The following is a 24,301-nucleotide window of genomic DNA, read 5'->3' as shown; positions in this document are numbered from 1 at the left end:
ATCATGCAAATTGATTATACAAACTCTACATATGAACTGACAAAAGCTGTTACTGGTAATATTTCAAGTCATGAAATAGGAATTAACATCTCTAGTCTGTGGTTTAACCAATTTACTTACATTCTGTATATATTTGCAGCACTAAGAGTAATTACCGGAGGATGCAAAGCAGGAGCAAGCTATGCAACTAAATGTGTGAAACAGTAAACAGCAAGATGTACTTTCTAGAAAAGAAGCCATGACTAACCATTTTTAGACTCGAGACAACCATGCTCTACTGTGTGTATTTTATTGCTTAAAAAAAACCATCATCAAGTTCTATACGCAGACAGTTCCTGTAGAGTGTGTGGTGAGATTTCTTACAAGTGTAACTACAGTTATTCAGATTGCAGTAACCTAAGAAATCCTGAATTCCTTCCTATTGACTTGTGGGTGAAGCAGATTCTTTCTTCTGTGTTCAGACAGTCCATATGAAAATCCCAGAGTAAGAAACATGGGTAGCACTAATTGGAATACGTGCCATGAAGTAGCCTTGTAGCATGGTCTTATCAAGGTCATGGGGGTTCTCCATGTTCATTTGGTATTGCAGACAAGTCCTTATGGTTGATTAATGATATTAAGGCTGATTTTGCCTGTTTATTGTCACATGTATTTCTTCCAGATGGATGAGGAATATTAGTTCATTTCTCCAGAAAAAGTTCTGCTTTCAAAGGTGTAAAAGATATACTAGATTTTTTAGGATGCTGCATTCTCCTCTAATGTCTACGTCTTACTAGCATAACCAGCATATTACCTGGATTTTTGCTCAACTTTATTCTTGCTGGGACAGATTGTTCCCAAGTTTCAATCCTTGAATAGTAAATAGCTTTTTTGGACCCCACCACATGGGACTTATTCAAGCAAATCTCTGAAGGGGTGAAAGTCTGTCTCCCTGAAGGCAAGGGCTGTGAGCTTAGTTTTTGCACTGCTTCCTCCTCTCATGATCTCGAACTCCACCATCTCATGGCCATTGCAGCCAAGGCCACCTTTGACCTTCTCATCCACAACCTGCTCTTCCTTCTTTATAAGTAAGTATGACGTCCGGTAGACTATCTCTCCTCATTGGCTCCTCTGTCACTGAGGTCAAGACGTTACCAATTCTCTCCAGGAACTCCCTGGATTGCTTAGGCCCTGCTGTGCTGTCTCTCCAGCAGATACTGGAGTGGTTAAGTGCCCCCTGAGGACAAGACCTTGCAAATATAAGGCTACTTCTAGCTGTCTGCAGAAGGCCTTATCTAATTCTTCTTCCTGATGATGTAGCCTACTGTGCCATCTGTAGTGGTCTGCTCTTTAATCCTTACTTACAAGCTCTCATTTGTCTCATCATCCATCCCCAGATAGAGCTCCATGAACTCCAGCAGCTCTCTCACAGAGATGACACTCTCTTCCTCATCATCCCAGCCTGTCCTTCCCAAAGAGCCTCAGGAATTTTCTCAGTTTTGTCTGCAGCTATTTTGTCTATCAAACCCGAGTAATTGACAAATGAATTATCACATACAGACAACACATTTCCTAAACTTTTTAGTGGTGATAAACATAGTTATAACAACACCAGGGTACAAGAACAGACTATAACCCCTGGCTTCCCCTGTTGTGTTGATTTCCATTAGGCTGGAAGTTATAGCACTGGTTTGGTTTGACCAGAGTAGTACTGTTAAAGACTAATGTGTCTTCAATTAAGAATGCACAGTCACAGGATATTTCCATAATATCTCGACTATATAAAAGATAGCTTACCAACAGATCTCCCCAGTATTTTCTTTTTGTTTGTTTGTTTCTGTGTGGTTTTGGGGGGTTTGTTTGTTTTTTAAATGTAACCTAGAGGGCTGTTTTATTCTCATTTATTCTCTTTTGGAGGAGAGAGAGAAGCGCTTTGTGAGGGGTGAGGGTGGGTGTTAATTAAAAAGGTTAGGAATTGTTTCTGAAATTCTATGAAACATCAAATACAGTCTGATGAATACAATTGATTAAGAAAGTTAGCACTTCCTCAAAGTAATGAATATTGGATTACTTACAACAAGAATACTTCAATATTATGGCAGAAACACTCGCAAATAATACTTTTAAGGCAAATACACAAACCCCTTTTAACTTCATTATGTTTCATCCATGCCTTTCCATATTCCTCAAATGCTAAATACATGTCCACAGATAGGACAGCTCTTGCAAAAGTTACATTACGTTTCTGTCACATTACCATGATGAATATTTTACAGTAGTATTTTAATTATCTTACTGATGGCTAAAATATCTGAGGACTCAATGGCTATTTTAAAACATTCTGTAAGTTCTTTTTCCTTTTTACAAGTGTTTTAGAACAAGTCCATGTGAGATAGGTGTGCTGAGACAGCAGAATGCATTACAGCTGTAGGGTTTTTTTGGTGACCTACCTATAACAACAAAAGGTCTAGAGTATATGCAGTTAAATTACTATAGCAATACAGTGTTTTGGCAGCATAGTTAATGATACCTGTTGAACTCCATATTCCATGCCAGAAAAAGACTTTATTAATCATAAAGCTGTTTATCTGCTAGGACGATCTGCAAATACTTTTACACAGACAAATATTTTTAACAGTTTTAGGACAATTTACTGAAGAGCTGAAACCTATTTATTAATATGAAAATGAATCAATTGACAACACACTTTGGACAGGAAACATGTCCAACGAGTCAAACAAGAACTGTTTGAAAAAGTATCAATATTTTAAAGATTTACATGAGTATTAAAAAATGTTTTCACCTTCTTTATTAACACCAACAGGAAAAATGCTTCAAAGAAGTAACACATTTCACATACGCAGACACTGACAACAGATTACTATTAGCTAGGATTAATTGACATATACAATAAACAGCACATGTGAACGAACAGAACCCCCCAGCACATATGATTTTCTTCAGTGAAACTGGAAGGGCAGTGAGAAAACTGTGTGTAAAGCTCGGATTCATTTCTAAAGCAGATGGACAAAAGTCACATAACCTCCATTATTCTACAACATACTGCTTGTGGAACAGCTGATGCCATGGACACCACTTCCATTCTGTTACCTGAATAGGGCTTAAAAAAACCTCTAAGTGAATATTATGAATATGTGACATGTCATGAAAGAAAAACATAGCCAGCCTGTCTGTCAAAGATCAGTAGGTGGTTAACCCAGGAAAAACTTTTTAGTAGTATTAATATCTGGCAGGAAAGCACACAGCAAGCTGTCAGGCAGAAGTCCTGCCCAGCCTCTGGAGGTCACATGATGCCAATAGTTTTTTCCATGTACTAACTTAAAAATTAAGGGCTGAAGCAAGCTTATTTGTGAAACAGCTGGAGTGGGCAAAAGCAATCTCTGCAGACTCATTAAAGAAACTCACATCTACTTGTTGAGGGGCAGACATGGCAATTTGAATATTTTCATACAGCATTTTTTTAAAAGATGGCAACATAGATATAGCATTTCCTTACTAATTTATTGCTAATTGTAACAAACAAGACATCTGCATGGTTGGGGGGGGGGGCACAACAGGACACAGACACACAATACCCAAAACCCCAGAATATTCCTCCAAACACACTCCAACGATTTGAAACACATGCCTAAGAAAATTGGGATTGCCAGGATCTGCACTGATAGTTGAAGAAAGCCACCACTACTTCTGTTCAAAAGGAGAGCAAAACCAAGAACGATAAAGGTTTACACGGACCTGGCACAGATGTAGTCTCGAACACCCCTGATCCAGTTACCGTGGATACGGGAGGAATTTGAGGTGAACAGACTACAAGAAGTAGCTGGGACTCTAGCTAGTCTGGTCTCACTAAATAACCTCTCCATCATCACTGCCTGAGGCTGAACACTGGGCTGGATGGACTGTTTGAGGCTGCAGGGCACCCCTTAAGTCTCACATAGATTTTACCAAGTAGATGCACTTAATTACAAAGGTACAAGGCTCAATTTTTTCATCCAACAGACATTACAAAGCCCTGAATTTTTAACTACCATGTAAACACTCTAAACATCACATAATATTGTGCTAGGAAATAATTCTATTCTGAGTAATAAACATTCTAAATAGTAAATGCTTAATGGGGTTTTGGAGAGCAAACTAGAGTCCGAGACCAAGAAGACAGGGGTGCCTGTTCAAAGCTAGTTCCTCATGAACATTTATAGTTCTCCTAACTAATTTTTTTCCACAGTTCTGCAATATTATTTTTTTAACGGTTCCCACTAACCTTTTAAGCAATTCAATAAAAACTGAAAATAAAGCCAGCTGGTATCTATTTAACCTGCAAAATCAGCTGAGGCCGACTGCAAACGTATTTTTTCTGGTGCTAAGAATAGCTAAAGTAGCATTATAAATAGGAAAAAAACCACCTTTTAAAAATAGTTCAGTTATCTTTCAGTGGAAAAAGCTCAACTAATTTGGCAGTAAAACTAGAGAATATGACAGCACAGTGAGAACTGAAGCAAAAAACTACTTTCAAGTTGGGAAGAAGTGAAATAGTACTCTACAAACCGATTTTTTTTTTGCTTGTAGAGCAACACAATTTCTGTACTTTTTTCTGTATCACAATTTATGAATGCAAGGTAAACACAAACAACTGCAAAGACTTCAACAAAACTAATTTTCATTTTAAACATATGAAATCTATTGAATTTATCAAAAGTGGTTATGTTAACTGAATACATAGAGCAAGTTCACACACGATATACAGCATTGTTTTCCATTAGCATTTGCTTCAGTGTCTGATATTACTTTCACTAAGTTTCTCTCAGCTTTACAAGACTAGAGTCAAATAAATTCTGATCGAAAATTAACATAATATACTGGACACATAACACAATGTTTTATTAATTCACTATGCAACTAATGATTCTCAATTATTCCCTAGTATATATGATTACACTGAATAGCTTAAAGTTTTAAACTTATACAATACTAACCACTCAAAATTACCAAAACCAATCAAGGTAATGAAAGAGACATGACTGATATAAATTACTCTGCTGGTTCCAGACCCATTTTAGAGGATGATAAAAGGGAAAAAATTAGGAAAAAAAAATGTGAGAAAGAAAACAAATGGTTAAACATTTGGATTCATATATAATACATGGATTTATTTACAATAAATGATAATCAGAGATTCAAGAGAAAATCTTGTAAAGAATTCAGGATATCACACAGAATTAATAAGGGGAAAGAGAGAGAAGTAGAACATAAGATACAGTTAAAATTTTTGTCATTTTAGAAAGGATCAGAATATAAAGGGGTGAGTGACAGTACTGCTAACCAGCTGTAAATTACTTTCCTAGTGAAGACACTTCTCATATAGTAAGTTCTTCCAAAAATCTTTCTCTATACCTCACCTTTGTAGTATCAGAGGCAGCTGATGGAGGATGTAAATGCATGGAATGAACCAGGTGTGAAAGAATTATTCTTAAATGCTAATAATTGTTTGAATCTGTCACTAATTATTAAGCTTCACTGACAGGTTTCTCCTGATAGCTCTAAAATTTTGTGTATTATGTGAAAAAATTGAAAGGCCTACAGTACAATTAGTATCAGCTGGGCAGCTGTTAAAAAAAACAAACCAACAAACAAAACCCAACAAACCTAAAACCACCTGGATTTCAGCTTATATCCCAGCCCATGCAATTGGCACTCCTGATACTCTCAAAGAAACCTCTACACAAATATCAAGGAGATCTCCTTCCTCACAATTATATTTCTGGTACTGGGACATATGAAGTGTTAAAGAAGGTATTCATACCAAAAACATTATGATTGCATTTATCACATTCTGTGCTATAAAGCATACCATCCTCCTAAAAGAAGTGTTACTTCCAGGTTTAAATTCATTAGATACAGTCCAATTGTTTTGGTCTTTTTATTTTTTAAATGAAACGCTAAGGCACAATTTTAACATATAACCTGATGCCTATCAGAGGGGTACTATAGAAGAATTAGTGTTACCAACATCATGACAGGAAATGAAAGTGTTACCCGAATGCAATGTGAAAGTGTTAGAACTCATAAAAATAGCATTTTCCTTTTTTTTTTTTTTTTTTTTTTTTTTTTTTTGAGTTTCAGGCTCTCTTATTTCTCGGCTTTTTTATTTGAGACAATGTTTTGTGGTTTGTTGGGTTTCGTTTGTTTCTTTTTTAAAATACTACTTTAAAGGCCAAAAAGAGTAAGTAAAACACTTCTGGACCTCACTTCTGAAATACAATTACACACCTGTCTTCAAGACATCAATTACAGATGTGCTTAACTTTCATCAGGTGACTGTGTTCATTAATGGAATGAACATGATGAAACTGAGGCATGTATCTTAAATAAATGTCCATTCAAGTTGAAAGGACTGTTGTAACAAATTTGTGGCTTTGTAGAAAGCTAATCTTAATAAGGTTGCTCCATACTGTGCAATCACACAGTCAAGGAAGAGATGGTATTTCTCAGTACTCTATCTGGAGACCTTAAATGAAATAGCAAATAAGATGTGAGTACTTTAAAAGTCTGTGGGAATAGCTCTTTTATAGTAACTTTCTCCTTTGTGAATTCAAAATTCTAGTTTAATATTTTAGTGATAAACATCCCAGAGTTCTTGAAACATCTGTGACTTTTAAAGAAAAAAGTTTAATTTGTCTTCCTCCCTAATTTCTTTTGGATATAGTGATATTTGCAAGTCCGTATTTAGGATTGATTGAGTGGGAGACACTAAAAAAATTCAACTTCAGCAAGCAGAAGAGCTTAATGAAGTAATCTATCATTATTCCTAACATATTCATCCCTTCCCAACCTTTTTTAGCAGCTAACTATTGTTTTCTATATAAAACACGAATTCTTCATTTCTCACCTTTCAGGCCTCCCACAATTGAGCTCTCACTTTTCTTGTCAGTGTAATCTCCAATCATTTTCCCTTTACAGTCCATCTAATGCTCTCCCCTTATTTATTTTGCTTTTATTTTATTCCAAATTTACTTCATGGATGACCATCCAACTTGTTCACTTGTTCCCCCTCAGTTTTGAAGGGCACACATTGCTACCGAGCAGCATCCACCCTATTTTATACCTGCCAAATTTGGAAAGCAAAAAGTAGGACATTAAGCAGACATAGGCAAGCCTGCTCCCAGCAGATGCCAGAGGAGAAACTCCAGCTTTGCGCCCTTAATTCTGACAAAAGAAAAAGTCCCCGCTGAGTTCCAAGTTCAAGATCTCACAGACTACACTTTCTCTCATGGCCTGTAGTATCCTCTTCCTTTGAGGACTATCCTGTCACATCTACTATCAAAAAAGTCTGTAGGAAAACTGAGGAAGAAGTAGAACAGTAGTTTACTCATAAAACATAAGTCTTCACGATTTTAACAGACTGTTTTAGGGATTCCTCCAAGCTACACTCAGAGTAGTAATCAAAATCTCATTAAATGCTGTTCTGTTTCCTTGGTCTCTCCTATCCAGACTGAACATTGGACTGCTTCTTGCAAGATACCCAATGGCAAGTTCCTTTAATTACTGAATCTTAAAACATTTCATAGGGCAACATACCTGTGGTTATACATGTGTAACACTGTGTGAATACATACATTTATCTACAAAATTAAACAAACAAATGCTTTTTCTATAAACACACAAATCTCCATATATCTCTTTTTTTCCCCACTCTGGAAGTAATTCACTTGGGAATTTTGGACTTGAAATCTTTCCATTTTGTCTCATGTGAGAAACAGTAGGTAAAGGATGAAAAAAAGTCTTAGGCCTGAACCTAACAGAGCAATTAATGGACCTATTTCCCTAATTTAAGCACCTGCTTAATTTTCTGAACTCTATGCCATACAAGAGTGAGTAAAAGTTCTGACTGATCCCAAATTCAAAGCTTAGACACAGTAAACAATCTCAATAACCGGAAGTGTATAGTTAATGATTAGTTTTTAAAAACATAGTAACTCATGCAATCCAGATAATATAGAACAATAGAAAAGCACATTTCTTTTTCACTTGCCTATAATGTCTTGGAGACCATATTTTTGTCAAAGGTTTTGTCAAGACTAGAAAATTATTTCAAAGGATCTTGAGCAGGAAGGGCACAGTGTTCAAACATGCAAGGTAAGTTTAGGATTTTAGTCACGATCAACTGGAAATGCTCTTTTGATCTTGATTCACAGAAGAGAACGAGCATTAAATATGCTCCTTTTAGTTTTTATTAAGAAATTTCAGAGCACAGCATTCCATAAAGGAGACTAGATAAAGATAAGGAAACACAGGATCAGTTGTTCTTAACATCAGCAAACAACTGAGCAAAACCAATACCTGAAACGCCAGACGTGGAAAAAACCCAAATCCCCCCTTTCGTTACCTAGTACACAATACTCAAACCAGAAAAATCTGTGAGGCGATTTTTCAACTATCAAGCTTTCTTAATGGAAGAGGAAAAACAATTCAAAAAAGATAAACCTTAAAGAAAAAAAGAAATAAAGCAGAGCAGGGAACCCAGGAACAAAAGTATAAGCAAATAAAGCCCAAAGACAGGCAGTAGATGCCACAGTACAGAACTCGATGCATTTTCAAGGTATTTTTGCTTTTTCCTTTTAAGTACAGTTGAATCTCAATTACTTATAAGTTGCAACCCAGATACATGAATATTGTGAAGCATCTCTCCTATGGATGCCAAGACACACAAAACACCTTCCCATGAGCTACTAACTGGAATCACAGAAGTTCACACTAGGTGACGTGAAGGCTGGTATCAACATTACACCCTGCATCACTAAACTGTACTATCAACTATGGCACTCTTCCCTGCCTAGCATCAGATGATGTGATAAAAGCCCAGGTTTTGGTTGTTTGGGGTTTGGTTTTTTTTTTTTTTTTTTTTTTTTTTTACACTTTTTTTTTTTAAGCTTGCATTCTGACCCATTTTGAAAATTACTTAAAAAAATTAAGTCTTTAATCAAGTTTAAAACATATCATTCCAAAAGCTATCAAGACATCAAAACTTTTCCATCCTTAATGAGGGTAGTGGTTGTGGTACACTGCTTTACTGAGCTCTGTGGATTAAACAGTGTCCTTAAAGTGCATATAGTCACACTGAACCCCTGGGTTCAGCCTGTGTTTTGTGAGTAAAATGTTTATGAGTATGCTCTAAAGGCAAGGCAAGTGACAGAGCCAGAATAAGAGTTCTTACTGTGAGTGTTGGATGCCAGACCACCGCTGATCTCATACAAAGCAACTGTGTACACCAGAATGTTGGTCTCACATCGAGGTTTGAAAAGTATTTACACTTTGGATTCAGGGAAATTGCTTTTCATTTATGGTTGATTCTAACAACTGTACCATAAGTGTCTAAACTAGTTTCATCTGAAATGTGTAATAGAAAAGAACATTTAAGTTGCTATTCATAGTCAACACACTACTCAGTGGGACATGACCTGTTAAGTGACACACGTTTGGCACAAGACGTTTATTTTATTCATTTATGTGAGCTGTTTCCACTATGATTGAGGCAGGAATAGAAAAGCCTACTCTAGAACAAGATCCTCTACCTCAGTTGTGCTTGCCTGAGATCATATGAGAGGTACTAATGCCAAGTATTCCATTTATACCTTTTATCTCTCTAACACAGGACAATTTCAAATCTTTGTGTGTATGTACACACACATACATAGAAAACAGGTATTAAATGTAGCAGATATTTGTGATCACTAGTAGTGAACAAAGTCAGATGACAGGAGACAGAAAATTACACTTACTACAAGCTATATTAGAGAAAACACCTGATTTTTGGCATTGACATATATGATATAAAGCAGTGATATGCCCCCTATTCCTCCTCTGGTGATCAGGCTACCACACAATGCTCCGGAATCTCAGCATCAGATAAAAACAGAGTATGGAAAATTAAAAGACAGTATATACATATCTTAAGGGGTAAAAGGTGACAATTAAAACAAACAAAAAAAAAGACTACTATGAAGAAATTTAACATTCAGGAAGCCAAGATTTTAGACAAAAGTAGCCTAAACAACACACTTTTGAATATAGTGATACGTCTCATCTTGTCCAGGAATCACCTAATAAATATTACCTTCTATTTACCTTTTTTTTTAGTTGAAATTTAATCTAAAAGTCTCAACCTAGAAATTAGTGGCTAGAAATAGATGCCTAAATCTTATGGTACAGTGTATGACATAATAAACAACTGAATTAACTATCACTTCTAAAGTCCACCTTTTTTTACTAGCAAGCTAATTAAAAAAAAATTTTATGTAGCCAAATTTTGAAAAGGAGATGAGACTCATTTTAAGTATTATTCCCTTTTGATATAATTTAAAATTACTCTGACTAGAATATATTTAAGTATAATGAGATTATGATGGATACCTTACACAGCAGGTATCTGAATACAGAAACCAAAGATGCCCTTTCCACTCTCATTTAAGATTTTCACAGCAAAATACAACACTGACATTGCATTATCCTTGTTCGGCTTCAGTTCAGAGTTGTCACTCGTTTACAAAAAAGATTTGCTCTGTTATTCTACATTTTTTTCTTAAAATGCTCTGATAATTGTGAAAGGTACTATAAAGCTTGCCTGACCAGCTCCTACTCTATATTCTTGCTGACAAACATTCCCGGGACTACAGCAGACCATATTCTTATAGTTTCAACTTTTCCTGCCAGGGGAAGATGGTCAGGTGGTTTCAAATGGTGTGAAACAACACTGTAGTTGGTAAAATAAGGACAGAGTATATTAACATTTCTTTGCCCTGTATCTTGTTCAGGAAGCAGTGGGAACACATCATATACTTACCCATAAAGCAAAAAACTTGCAAATACACAGCGGACAAATTTATCTTTCTTTTACATAATAGAAAGGAAATGGAAACAAACCTCTGTAATACCCTCTGCAGTACTGCAACTCTTTGTCATATTTTAGGCAACAGAAAAGGGTAGTTAAACTGAACCATATAATATAATGAATTCTTATCCTAACAAACAATAAATTACTTGCACTTATGCCAAATCAGTTGAGTGAAGACTGAAAAACAAAGACTGAAGTGCAACATCAAATTTATATTCCATAAAAAGATTGCAATGCTAAGTATTATACCTTTGTGCAACAAAGGTTTTAGATGGGGGCAGGTGGGGAGAAACACATTAAAACAGTACACAGGCTGTTACTCCATATGTGTTTGCAGGGCTATAATATATGTTTTTAATCTATGAAACATCTGGGACTAAAAATCCAATTTGTATCTTTTTTTTTTTAAAAAAAAACATTCAATAGTTTTAAAGTGTATAGCATAGCTTCTACAATACAAATCTGCACAAGACTAACAGCACAGGTCTATCCTTTAGGTTTTTTTTCTAGGAGTATAAAATATGCAGAATCCTACCAGGCCATATTGCCATGGGCTGTGTTGTCAAGGTGACAGAGTAGCTCCAGGGTTTGAGTGTTGCTTGATGAATCATCAGGGGATTCATGACTGCCTGATTCCAATTCCTTCGGCATCCTCCAAACAGCAGCACATGTCATGACTTTACTGTCTGAAGCTAAGCAACAGAGAATAATGTCAACAGATCATTGTATGGGAGACAAATTTTGTATACAGTGCATCAACATTTACACAAATCTATAAGCACTGCACATCTGCTGTTTAAAATATTTAAAAATATTATACCAAGATAAATTCAAAGAATGCAGAATGTGAATACAGACACAGACCTCAAGTTAGCAGCCAAGTTGCTGCAAAACTCATAATTAGCACGCATTTAATGCGCTTCTCTCTGTTAAAGGGCAAAAGTCAGTGCTCATGAAAACATAACTCTTTGGGAGGCAAGTTTTCCAAGCTTCATTCCCCATATTGATGTTAATGAAAATGAGCCACAAGTTACATTGCTTAATTCCTTAGGAATAAGGATTTAGACTTTGTTTTAACATTTTCCTTTTAAGGGCTAGCTTCAGTTGAATCTATAGCATTATGTCATATCTTTTACTACCAATAACCATTTATTGCAAAATTAATTTTCTATGTAAATACATTCCTCTAATTCTAGCAAATAAAAACAGCTTCCAAAAGACAAATTGAACGTACAGGCATATAGCAAAATATGACAATGTATGATGAACAAGCCAACTGTAGATTGAGGAGAAAATACCATATGTTCTATGCACACATGGCATAGCCCATCACCCAACATAGCAGTTTGTAGCAGTGCAAAATGGGAGGAGACCTAAGCAGCACTGCATGTGGTCATGTTGTTCCAGCCACTGGTCCAGGGTTCACAGAAGATGAATAGGTCAGTATCGTTCACTACAGCAGGAACAAAGACCTTAAGCAAAAGCTGGGGGAGCAATTACCTGCTGGAGGATGTGTTAAACAAGAAGTCCAAAGGATAAGCAGCAACGAACAACATGTTTTCTGTTCTGAGGTCATTTCACATGCCTCTCTCTCACAGTCCTGTCTCGAAGTACGTTTTAGGTGATTTTAGTGTAGAGTGCCTGATTACAGAGCCATGAGCAGACGTGACCAACTTACATCAGTGGAAAGAAAAACAGGAACGATTGTAATGCGAGTGTTTTCAAGAGGAAGGACAGCAACTCTGAAAAAGGCCCTCTCAGGCTAAAATTACATTGACGGGGGGGAAAAAGTTTGTATTATAAAGATCACCAATCTAGGTATTCTACGCACAAGAAAGGCACCCAAACAACAGAGAATAGGACAAAAAGCAATTCATACATAGTGATACGTAGTAAATAAGTGCAAAATGCAAGAACGGAGACCTGTTTAAAAAGTAGCCATATGAAATAAAAACCATAGGTAATTAGATCAAACCAGTAAGAGAAAAAGGCCATTTCTATGAGAAGGAAACAGGGGTAGAACTTTAAACTACAGTACAGAATTTAATTTGAAGTACAGTGCACAAGCACTGGGTATTTGACAGATTGTACTAAATATAAAATATATGTACAATGCACATAACTGTTCTATGGTAATGTAGCATATACAAGTTGAATACAGTATCAGGAGACCATACATCTAAATATGACAGATAATCCCTTATTTATTAATACTTAATGGAAGTTTTACTAGTGCATGCTAACTAAACAGCTATTTCCAAACCATTTGAGGCAAATCCTTTAAATCCATGTACCACTAAATGAAGAGAAGAAAGCAGCAGCAGATGGCTACACTTCTTTAGTAAAGGGCAAATCAACGCACAGCATGCATTGTATGCCATACAATAATAAATAACATGAACTGAAAGTGCAATATAGTTCAAGAAGGTGAGATTTATCAAATGTTTCACCTCAATACTCACTATGTGACAGAACATTAAAGAACACCACAGAGAAGTTGATTAAGATTATAATTACAGAAAGGTCTGTACTATGCATATAAAGCGTTAGCTTTTCCACTACCATCAAGAACTATGCAGAGAACCACAAAAGCAAATCATGGAAAACAAACCACACATTTCTCAAGCCATCCCTTCTCTCAGCACAGCACCACAAGTCTTAATACAGCCTTGAAATGTCATTTTAACTTCTGAAAACTGGAACATCTTGAAATTCTGATGATGTGTTCCTACAAATAACTTCTTAAAAAAGGTTTAGTTTCTTGCACAATCAGATTTCCAAATTGAAAACCCTAAAACAACTAAACCATGCACTGGTTTGAAGAGTGAAGGAGACAGAAAAAAAAAATTGTAAATCCACCTGAAACTTGATGTGACACAGGTTTCTACAACACTTCGGTGTTTTGAAAATTGTCAAAAACCATCAATGAAATGAATCAGCTTGAATTTTTAATGTGTGAAGCAATTTTACACAGCTTTTATATTTGCTTTCAAATTATCACTACAGATGCTGCTAAGGAACACGATTAAAATGTACCCTGATGCTCCAGGCAGAAGAGTAGTGAAAACAAGTTTATCAGATTTCTGCATTTTGCAGACCTATTTATACCACTGAAGCCCAGCAAACAGTGTCCTCTCTGGAAAGCTGTTCAGTTGCTCTGATGATATGATGTGTATCAGATGCCATTTGCTCTTCCAGAATGCAAGAGAAGCTTGTATTTTTAAATGTAATTTGACCACAGTCAGATTTGTCTATTAACGGCTATTATGTAGTTAGACAATTATTTTTTTAATATTACATTTTTATCATTTAAAAAATTGCTTTAAGCCTTATATATTAACATACATCTTTAAAACACAATTCTAAAATTAAGCATACTTATCAAACTTACTAGGGTTCCCAATAGCAAAGTAGTCATTCATTGTTTCTCAGATATGGAATTTGTTATTTTCCTCTGCCCATGCTTACAGAAAAAAAAAAGTATCTATTTTTAATTAACATTAAGAAAGGCTCAGTGAGGTAGCTGCCACTACTTTTCACTATTAATAGAAAAAAATTTTACTTTCTTTTCCTGACTACTGTAATTACATTTTGGTATTTACTAAAAGTTTCTTCTCATATTACTGTCACTCGTATAAAATAAGCTCACTACCTCCACTTACTCTTATAACACAGAAATTCCTGTAAACAACTGGTAACAGTAAAAAGAGTCTGAAGTACAGGTTGGCACAGAATTTCACATGCAGAATCGTGCCATTCCATACCTGTTTCACTTTATCAGAACTGGTGGCGAAGGCCAAAATTCATTGTGTATCTGGAGACAACACTGCAAACCAACATGCACAAAAATCCTGAACACTCAGCACAGATGTTATCCTCTGCTTTCAACGGGGTTTGAAGATGCTCATGGAATATGACAGACCACTTTCTAGCTGTTTAATGACCATCCATCATTAAGAACTGCATGTGTATCGCAAGCCTTCAGATTCTAATTCTGAACTCTGGACAAATTCTGGGATTAGATACTTGGCTGAAGTCTGTAGAGCTGAAACTTGATTCAGAGCAGTATTAATTTCTCCTTGTACTTTTTATGTACTTATCTACAGTTCTGACACTTTATTAATTCCCAGATGTGTGAAACCAAAATGTAATTGCCACAGCCTCCCACAGAAGTAATTTTAGATATGGCTGCCCTTAAGAAAGGCTTAATTTCCCTTTATATAACGAACTTCTTAAAAGACACCATTTTCTCCCCAGTAAAAGAGAGGGCAAACACTAGTGTTGAGTGAAAGTGTCCTTCTATTATGACAAATTAAATGGAGCTTTTTTGTGGGTCATGATTCCTCTTTATCATAACCACTAGCAACAAACGTACATGAATCCATACACACAAGATAACTCTCATTGCACAGAAATCCAAGTCCCACAACAAGCTTCTCATGGCTGTATGACAGGCTCACTAGAAGTATACAGTATTTGTGGTATTACCCATATAGCCTTATTTCCCATGTGATCATATTAAAATTTAAAACCCCAGTATTAGTAATTTCACTACCACTTTTGTAGTGTCATTGCTTACCTAGAATACCTACAAGAATAAACTCCAGATTTTCCCTTCTTTTACTATCTTCACACCACCCTACCAAACATATACATACAAAATGGCAGTGTTTTTATCTACCACCTCTCATACTATTTCTTGAAAACTTTAAGAGACCAATATGAATGTAATATTGAAATGACAATGCCAATTATCTGCAAAAGAAAGAAAAACAAGGAAAACACATAGGGTTTATTTAAGTCATGCTTCTATGCCTGCCTTAAAGCTATTTACATAGTTGGAAACCACTTTTCCATCCCTACCTCATACTGAAAACAGAATTTTTGTCACAGCACCAATGCAGAAGGGAATGGATAGGGTTAAATTAGTTTGTCATAGTCTCATCACTGAATGTATTAAGAACAATGTTATTGGGTCAAATTAAGCACTATCGAACCGCTCTTGAGAACTTAAAAAATTACATGTTCATAGAGAACAAGTGAAAGGTTTGCAGAAGGGAGTCCCACAGTATTCCTAAATCACTGTTCACATAAAATGGTCGAGGAATGAAACAACGAAGTGTTTAACCTTGGTCACATTTGTTCCTCCTCATTAATGAGAAATTCGTTGTCTAATTCCTTGTGCATCTACAGTATACCTTCTGCTAGGTATAGCTAAGAATGGAGCTAGATGTACTGTTTCAACTGCAACAACTGCCTGTTAAGCACTGTTACCCCAAATTCATTAATACTGTCTGCTGGACAGAAGATACCATCTGCTAGAGTAACCGTACAGTTTCATCTACCCAGTGCTATTGAAGTGATGCTGGCTTACAAACAAACCAACCAACCAGAACTCAGGGAACAAGCAAATAATCCCACATTTTGACTAGGAAGCTACACATGATGCCATCAGCAATGAGGGTGCAGTAACCAACTGCAGGACACAAACTTTAGTCAGTTCAGCCAAAGCCTGAGAGATAACCATGGCTACAGAACATAAAGCCATCTTTAGATGCCTACTTTACAAGTTGAGCAAGTGAGAAAACTCTGCATGCAGAGCGTGTGATTTGCAAAGGGTCACAACTTGGTCAAATCGATACCAATTTTCACTACAGCACTCAAAAGGACTTCTCAATGAGGGTTATTTCCATAACAATTTTCAGCTTTCTACTGCCAGCTGTTTCAACACAGAAAAAAAAAAAAAGTAGAAGTTGTAGACAGATGAAGCATCCTATTTATCTTCCTCTAAACACTGCTCCACTTGAAGAGTTGTTCCAACTTAAAGTAATAGCCTCTGAGAAAGAAATAAGCCTGGAAAAAAAAAAAAAATCTGCCTGAAAGGTAAACATAACAGGAAGTTATTAATGAGAGTCTGAAAAGAAACACCTATGTTAACTACAAGTACTTGTTACTCTTTTAAAAAAGAGTTATGTCACAGACAACAGAACAATTAACTGTACTGTTGCTGCTGGAATGCAGTAGCCTGCAGACATTCCTTAACAACTATATAATCGTTTTGGGACTAGATGAAAAAGGAAAAAATGTGGATATAAGAACACAGACTGCTGATACCACATGCAATATATTTGCTCAGGACACTGAAAGTCATTCCTGTCCTTGTAGAAAATTACTCATTTTTTATGAATTTGCAAATTTTTAAGCTAGAAGGGATTGCATACTTCAACAACCCTTGATTTTGCTTCAGCAATTCCTACAGTTAAAGATTTGCATAAGGAAATAAATGAGTTCTGTCATATCTACAGATTTAGAAGAACCTACAATTTTAAGTCAATTATTATAAAGATTCCTTCAGAAAATACCACAGACTGCAAAACTACAAAGAATACAACTGAACATCAAGTGTCATAAAAATCTGTTTATACAGACTTCTTGAAAGATACAGTTTATTCTCTTTAATAAATAACAGCTTTAAAAAGGACATAACATGCAACCTCAGTAAACGTACTAAGAAACCAATTGATATCTGGACAACTGATGCAATAAATCAGAATAGATGCACAAGAAAGATGCAGTCTAGTTTGTCACTGTACAAAGTAAGTGTTCTCACTTAGACCTCTATTTGGTTTTATACTATTGAGAAGAAAAAAAGCCATACTTGTTATGTTGGAGCTATGATATTCCAATTGAAAACAACACAGTAATTTAATTGTTTTCTCACACGGAATCCTTTTACTGAAATTCTGCCTCCCCAAATATGTTTTTTGTAGGGAAGCTAGAGAAAGAAACTATTCTACTTAAAAGCTCGATGGTTTGAGTTTTAACAACAAGAAAAAAGAAAGGCAAAAAACCCCTACCTGAAACTACTTTGGAGACACTTCCATCAGTCAAGTATAATTAAAACAAGTATATACAGCAAAAAATATATGAAATATAAAAACCAAATCCTCATCAAAAGTGTAGATGCTAATCAATACCCTGCAGTTTCAACAACCAGGAAGTCTGAGTACATGCAGAAACCCACAGGCTCTGTTTGCCTTCCTCTTTCAGGTGTCGATTGAGGCACACCCAGAACTTAATAAAAGTCAATAAGTACTACCACTTATCCACGTTCTTCCTGCCACCAGTTCACCCACTGGAGTAATTTTTCCAAAAGTTAAATTAGTATCTTTTACAGGAAGTAATTAGAGACATTGGAAAAAGTAAAGCGAACACTTTAAGTAAGTTTCACCATAATATAAAGGGATAAGTATAAGAATAGAATTTAAATGGACATACAAGAAATACTGTCACCTGCCCCCCCATCCAACAGACTTAAGTGGATTTTGAGCCCAGCTACACAGGTCCACATCAGCCAACATTACAGTTCACTGTTGTTCAATCATCTACCTTCCATTATTCTGGCACCACTTGCTGAACAAAACCTACCGTGCCACTGAGGTATGCTCTGACATACATAACAACCGCAGTCTTGACCTGTCAGAAACTTACAGCAGTCACTCAAAGCAGACCAGATCCAGTTCTGCTCAGTCCTTCATAATCATATATTTTTACAAGGCTTTTTAATCTTTCTGTTCAATCATTTTTTATGGTCTTTCTTAGCTAAACACATATGATAAATCACCCTTGACTGTTTTTCTTTCTGCCAAAATTCAAAGTCTGTTATTGCTAATCTCCTGTTCTCTTTCTGAATAATTTCAAAGCACATTTTGTATGCATGTTATTAATGGAGCATTTAAAAATTATTTTTCTATAATCAATAGCTATACACATTAGATGGTAATATCTACAGGAATGATGTTTTCATTGTACTTTCTGCTGTCATTCTATTTCATTCCCCTGTGTTTAACCTTGAAACCCGAATGACAATGCTTCCTAATCCCTGCCTGCAGACATTCACACTGAAGCTGGAGGAGCTGAAGTATCAGTGCCTGACAGGGTTTGCTCTTTGATCAGCTCAGGTGGTGCAAAGCCAGCTGGCTGCAGTTATTCTGTTGCCCAGGGAACAACAACTGAAGTGTATACTTCCTAAATCTGCACAGGAGGCCCTTCTGCAGCATTGCCACAGCAGCTCTTGCTGTGCAAGGCTGAAGTGGTGAAGCTACTATAGCTACAGCCCAGCTGGTGCCCATTAATGCTCTCGGTATGACAGGAACAAGCAGCACTCTGAAGCCTCCTCCTTTCCATTGACAAACAGTTATCATTCTTCTTTATTGATCAATGTAAACAACCTTCTCATAGTTTAATAAAATGAAGAAATAAAACCCAAATTATTTAAGTATGTATTTTTTCTTCTTTTAAAATAACCTTGTAGCCTTTTTAGGCAATTCATAAAAAAGATAAACCATATTCCATTTATTCAACAACATGTCCTTCAGAGGCAAAAGAGGTGGAAAAACAACACACCACTCTTTCTGGGTTAAGAATTTCATCTTTGTGCCAAAACCCTGTGTAGACTTTCACCTCACATTTTTTCTGAAATACATGAGGTGAGATATATGTAAGGAGTTGCAGGCAGTTTAATTTTTCTTTACATCACTTAGATGGACTTTTTAGCCACTAGAAAACAGCCTTTGATTTTTGAAAAAGGTAAACATGGAAACAAGGCAGAAACATAACACAACAGCTCACGCTGTATCCTAACAGAAGAATGTTTTCAAGTGGATTTGAAAGCAGAAGTATTTAGTAGAAAAACAATAACATGCAACAATCCAGACATATTCACACAGAGGACATCTTCCATACTTAGCTGTTGTCTCATTACTCCAACCTGTGGTAAGTACTGCATAAACCAAAGCCTTCTTGTTAGCGTGCACATCGCAGAGGACCATAAATTCACATTTACTGCACACCTATACAACACAGATACGGCTTAGGTCTATAGAGAACAGGCTCCCATGTTTGCCTTGTATATACAGATGCCTAAGGAGGTTTTAAAAACCTTACATGCTGGACAATAATGCAGAGAGAATGATCTAAGAGTGTGTGAATGCGTGGGGTATGACATGGAGAGACGAGCAAACCCATCATGTTGTATCGAAATAGGAGACAGAACCTGCAGAAAGCAGGCAGTCAGCAGGCTCAAAAATTGGAGAAGTTATAAACTGAACTTCTTTATAGTCTGATGTTTTTTGTTATCCAGAGGTAATTTGAGGGAATGTTCCAGCACATACCTTTTTGGGGGATATACTCTGCAGATATACATCTTTTTGAGGGAGCTCAAAATTTACTGTTGACATTTCTGGAACTCCGCCTTATGGCGACAGCCCAAGTGAAGAGCTGCAACTGTTGCTACATTGATGAGCTGAACTTTACTCTTCAGGTATAATTTGTCTGCAAGACTGTGAAAGCTGCTCAGCAGCACCAACAGGCATACTTTCTTCCTGACACCTCACATGACCAGATCTCACAAGTCACAACAATGACTTATGGCTTGTTTGATACCTGAGATACATCTCTCTAGGTTTTAACAGAATAGAAAATAATGAAGAAACTAGCACTAACTACATGCTTTTTGTTTGTTTGTGATAATCTTCCTGCTGTTGTTTCCACCAGCACACTTTAACCACAACAGTGGGAACCCTACAAGAAACGAAGGTATCAGCTATAACAGCTATATAAAAAGCATTGTGAGATTTAACCCTGTGCTGAGAAGAGCTGCACAATACACCAATAAAAGTTAATGAACCATATTTACATGTTGGCTTTTATCATCACTAAAGCTAGTGAAGCTGAACACCATTATCAATGCTGATAATTTTACACACACACAAAAAAGGGGAAAGAGAAAGCAGGAGTCTCATGGAGGCACTTACTTTCATGACCAACAAAGCCACGGTGGCTGTCAGTTAAGTAGGACTAGATGACAGCAATGCACTAAGGTTTCCACTTGATGTTTCATGAGGTATTAAAACACTATATTCCTTAATAAGCTAATGGGAACTGCAAACCACTTAACCCCTCATCGAATCAGGCTCCTTCTAGACAGTTGCATTTTTAATGGTCTATCTAAATAACCTTTAGCATTCCCATTCAACTCTATAGGAGGAGTTCCAAAGACAAACGTAAATGACTTGACAGTTCATTGAAATCTACTACAAACAGGACAAATGTCAGTATATCCAACGTGATTACTTTAGACTGCCTCAAGCTTGCCAGACCAAGTTCTAATGACTAGCTGAATATGAAAAAGTAGGTTCACTACCCCTTAAACCAGCCTTTCACAGTCTACACTTTGTGCTTTTCCTCAACAAAAACCCAGATGTGTGGTCACAGGATCATTAAGGTTGGAAAAGACTCTTGGAATCATCGAGTCCAACCACCAGCCCTACTCTACAAAGTTCTCCCCTACACCATATCCAAATGACCCTTAAACACATCCAGGGATGGTGACTCCACCACCCCCTGGCAGTCTATTCCACTGTCTGACGACTCTTTCTGTGTGTCCTGGTTCAATGGATAGGGTTAAGTTTCCCCTTTCGATCTGCTGTTCCAAGTCTCAGATCTCCCTCTGGATGGTCCTGGTGTCCTCAATGGCCTGGATGAGCTGAGCACAATTCTCATGTAGAGCTGCCAGGTACTTGTAGGCTTTTCTCACCACCTTGTCCCTCTTGGCATCCTTAAAGAGCAGCTCATCGGTGACGCTGAAGGTTCTCTTCAATTTCCCCACCAAGGAGTTGATCTCCTTCTGCAGCACCCACGTGTCCACTAAAATCTTGCCAATCTCCTCTTTTTGCTTGCGGATATTGCCCACGATCTCCAGCATGTGCTGGGTGTAGACGGTGCATGTGACGTAGAGGGCAGCGCCTCCAGTTCCGTCAGCCGTTGTTTGTACAGATATTCCTTGCAACGGGCTTCAGCGGCGGCCGAGCAGCTGCGGTCATGGAAGGCGCGGATCTCCAAGAGGCAATGGGATGATTCCATCTGAGCTGAGTCCCGCAGTGCCCAGAGGTGCCGGTACTCGGCAAGGAGGGGCCCCTGGTGATGCTCCCATTGCCCCTCCAGGCTGATGATGCAGCGGCTACTGGCCTCCACCACCAGCTGGAGCTTGGCCATGTTGCTGTGGGCATCTGGGAGCAGCTCGACCACCTGCGCCTTCAGGCAGAGGGCGTCTTCCCGGCCCCCCAGAGCCAAACGGCCCTGCTGAACCTCTGCCCCACGCTGGGTGCCAAAAAGGCTGTGGTGGTCCTGCCGGGACCAGAGACCACATTGCCATTATCCCTCCCCCACCCTCAGACTGGTCAGGCTGGAAGTGAGGCACAAACTCTGGGGTTGAAATAAGGAAAGATTTAATACAACAGTGTAAACTGCACAACAACAATAGCAACAACAACAACAATAATAAACGGTAATAACAGTAAACAAGACAAAAGCTATACAGAGATATACCACAATGGACACATCCAGCCCGCCATGCATGCTTCCCCGGACAAAAGCCCACAAGAAACTGTTCTCGCACTTGGCGCATGGACCTGACCTCAGCATGGTATCGAATAACCTGGCCAGAGCTCTCTCCCCACTGCTGGGGGAACAACCCTATCCCAGTTGAACCAGGACACTGTGAAAAATTTTTTGCTAATGTCTAGTTTAAACCTCCCCTGTTGCAGTTTAAAGCCATTCCCTCTTGTTCTTTCACTAATTACCTGTGAGAAGAGACCAGCACCAACCTCTCTACAATGTCCTTTCAGGTAACTGTAGAGAGTGATGAGGTCTCCCCTCAGCCTTCTTCTCCTAAACAGTCCCAGCTCCTTCAATCGCTCCTCATAGGATTTATTCTCCAGGCCCTTCACCAGCTTCGTTGCCCTCCTCTGCACTCGCTCCAGCACCTCGATATCTCTCTCATATTGAGATGCCCAGAACTGGACACAATACTCCAGGTGTGGCCTCACCAGTGCAGAGCACAGGGGGACCGTCACCTCCCTACTTCTGCTGGTCACACTATTTCTAATACAAACCAGGATGCCGTTGGCTTTCTTGGCCACCCGGGCACACTGCTGGCTCATGTTCAGCTTCTTGTCCATTAGAACCCCCAGATCCTTCTCTTCCAGACAGCTCTCCAGCCACACCTCCCCAGGCCTGTAGCCGTGCAGGGGGTTGTTGTGGCCCAAGTGCAGGACCTGGCACTGGCCCTTGTTGAAGCTCATTCCCTTAATGTTGGCCCACTGATCCAATCTATCCAAGTCTCTCTGTAGAGCCTCCCTATCCTGATGCAGATCGACATTCTCACTTAACTTGGTGTCATTTGCGGACTTACTGATGACACACTCTATGTCCTTATCAAGGTCATCAATAAAGATGTTGAACAGAAATGGTCCCAACACCGAGCCCTGAGGAACACCACTTGTGACCGGCTGCCAGCTGGATTTAGCTCCATTGACCACCACTCTGGGACTGTCCATCCAGCCACTGCTTGATGCAGCAGACTATATGCTCATCCAGGCCGTGAGCAGCCAGTTTTTCTATGAGAAATCTATGGGGAAATTCATACACACAAACTTTCTTCCAGTAATAACTTGTGACTCAGAGCTTAGATATCAGAGTCATCATCTGCTTAATACCTTTACATTATCTGGCCAATTTGGGTAGCTAACTTCCAGACGTGCTCACACATCAAGCGCAAGTAATTAATGGAAGAAAATAATTATGAACAATTAGTAGCTAGATACAGTACCATTTGATTTTCTGTTCATGAAGTCAGTTACAAATGCTACAATAAAAAAAGCTAATTTTACTAATACAAGAAAAAGTGAGTTACTCCTGTTTGGGGTTCTTCAGTTGAATTTCACTTAACTGACATTAAGGTATCAACAGCTAGCACATCCATAAAGTCCACAGGAAAAGAAAGAATAATTATTGCCCTATACTAGTCAGCATTTTTCTCAACTGGGGCATTCAAGCAATACATTTTGGTTTTAGTCAGCTGCTCACAACTATACAGTTCTCCTCATTTGTTTACAGCTCATAAGGACTCATGGGAGAGAAACCCTACCATAGGCTTTTTTATTAAACTCGACTGGAGAAGGACATATAGTCCTTCCCTAAAATGCTTATAGTTTAAGAAGAAAAAAACCCATGAAAATATAATCAAATAAAAACAAACACAAGAAAGCCTTGGTGGTTTTTTTTAAGCCCTACAGTCAAATCTTCAGCTCAAGAGATAGGATACAATCTCTTTGCTAGTACTGAACAAATACACCTTATGTTTATTCCCAATGCAGAATCTTACTGGGGTGAACAATCTCACTGGAATTAGAGAGGCATGGCTCTTTAGAAGGGATGGATCAGGAAAGTGAGAGGGAGAACTGCCCTTTATGAACAACAGCAACTAGAGAGCATGGAGCTCTAGGGGGGGGATGAGGGCCAGCTGAAAGCTAATGGTTTAAGATTAGAAGGTAGACTGATGTGGCAACATTG

At 37.8% G+C, this 24,301-nt stretch overlaps 1 protein-coding gene across 2 annotated transcripts in view; it reads right to left on the bottom strand.

Annotated features, from left to right (window-relative positions):
• EIPR1 (EARP complex and GARP complex interacting protein 1) overlaps positions 1-24,301 on the bottom strand; it is a 96,962-nt gene that overhangs the window by 40,825 nt on the left and 31,836 nt on the right. For both annotated transcript variants that reach the window (XM_074895684.1, XM_074895685.1), the window contains one exon: positions 11,424-11,580. In XM_074895684.1, the coding sequence (XP_074751785.1) occupies positions 11,424-11,580 (157 nt within the window). The remainder of the gene's footprint in view (positions 1-11,423; positions 11,581-24,301) is intronic.

The sequence above is a fragment of the Athene noctua genome, chromosome 1 (genome assembly GCF_965140245.1).
Source record: "Athene noctua chromosome 1, bAthNoc1.hap1.1, whole genome shotgun sequence".
Classification (NCBI taxonomy): Eukaryota; Metazoa; Chordata; class Aves; order Strigiformes; family Strigidae; genus Athene; species Athene noctua.
The sequence above is the reverse complement of the archived record's forward strand: the minus strand, read 5'-3'. Positions and strand labels throughout refer to the sequence as shown.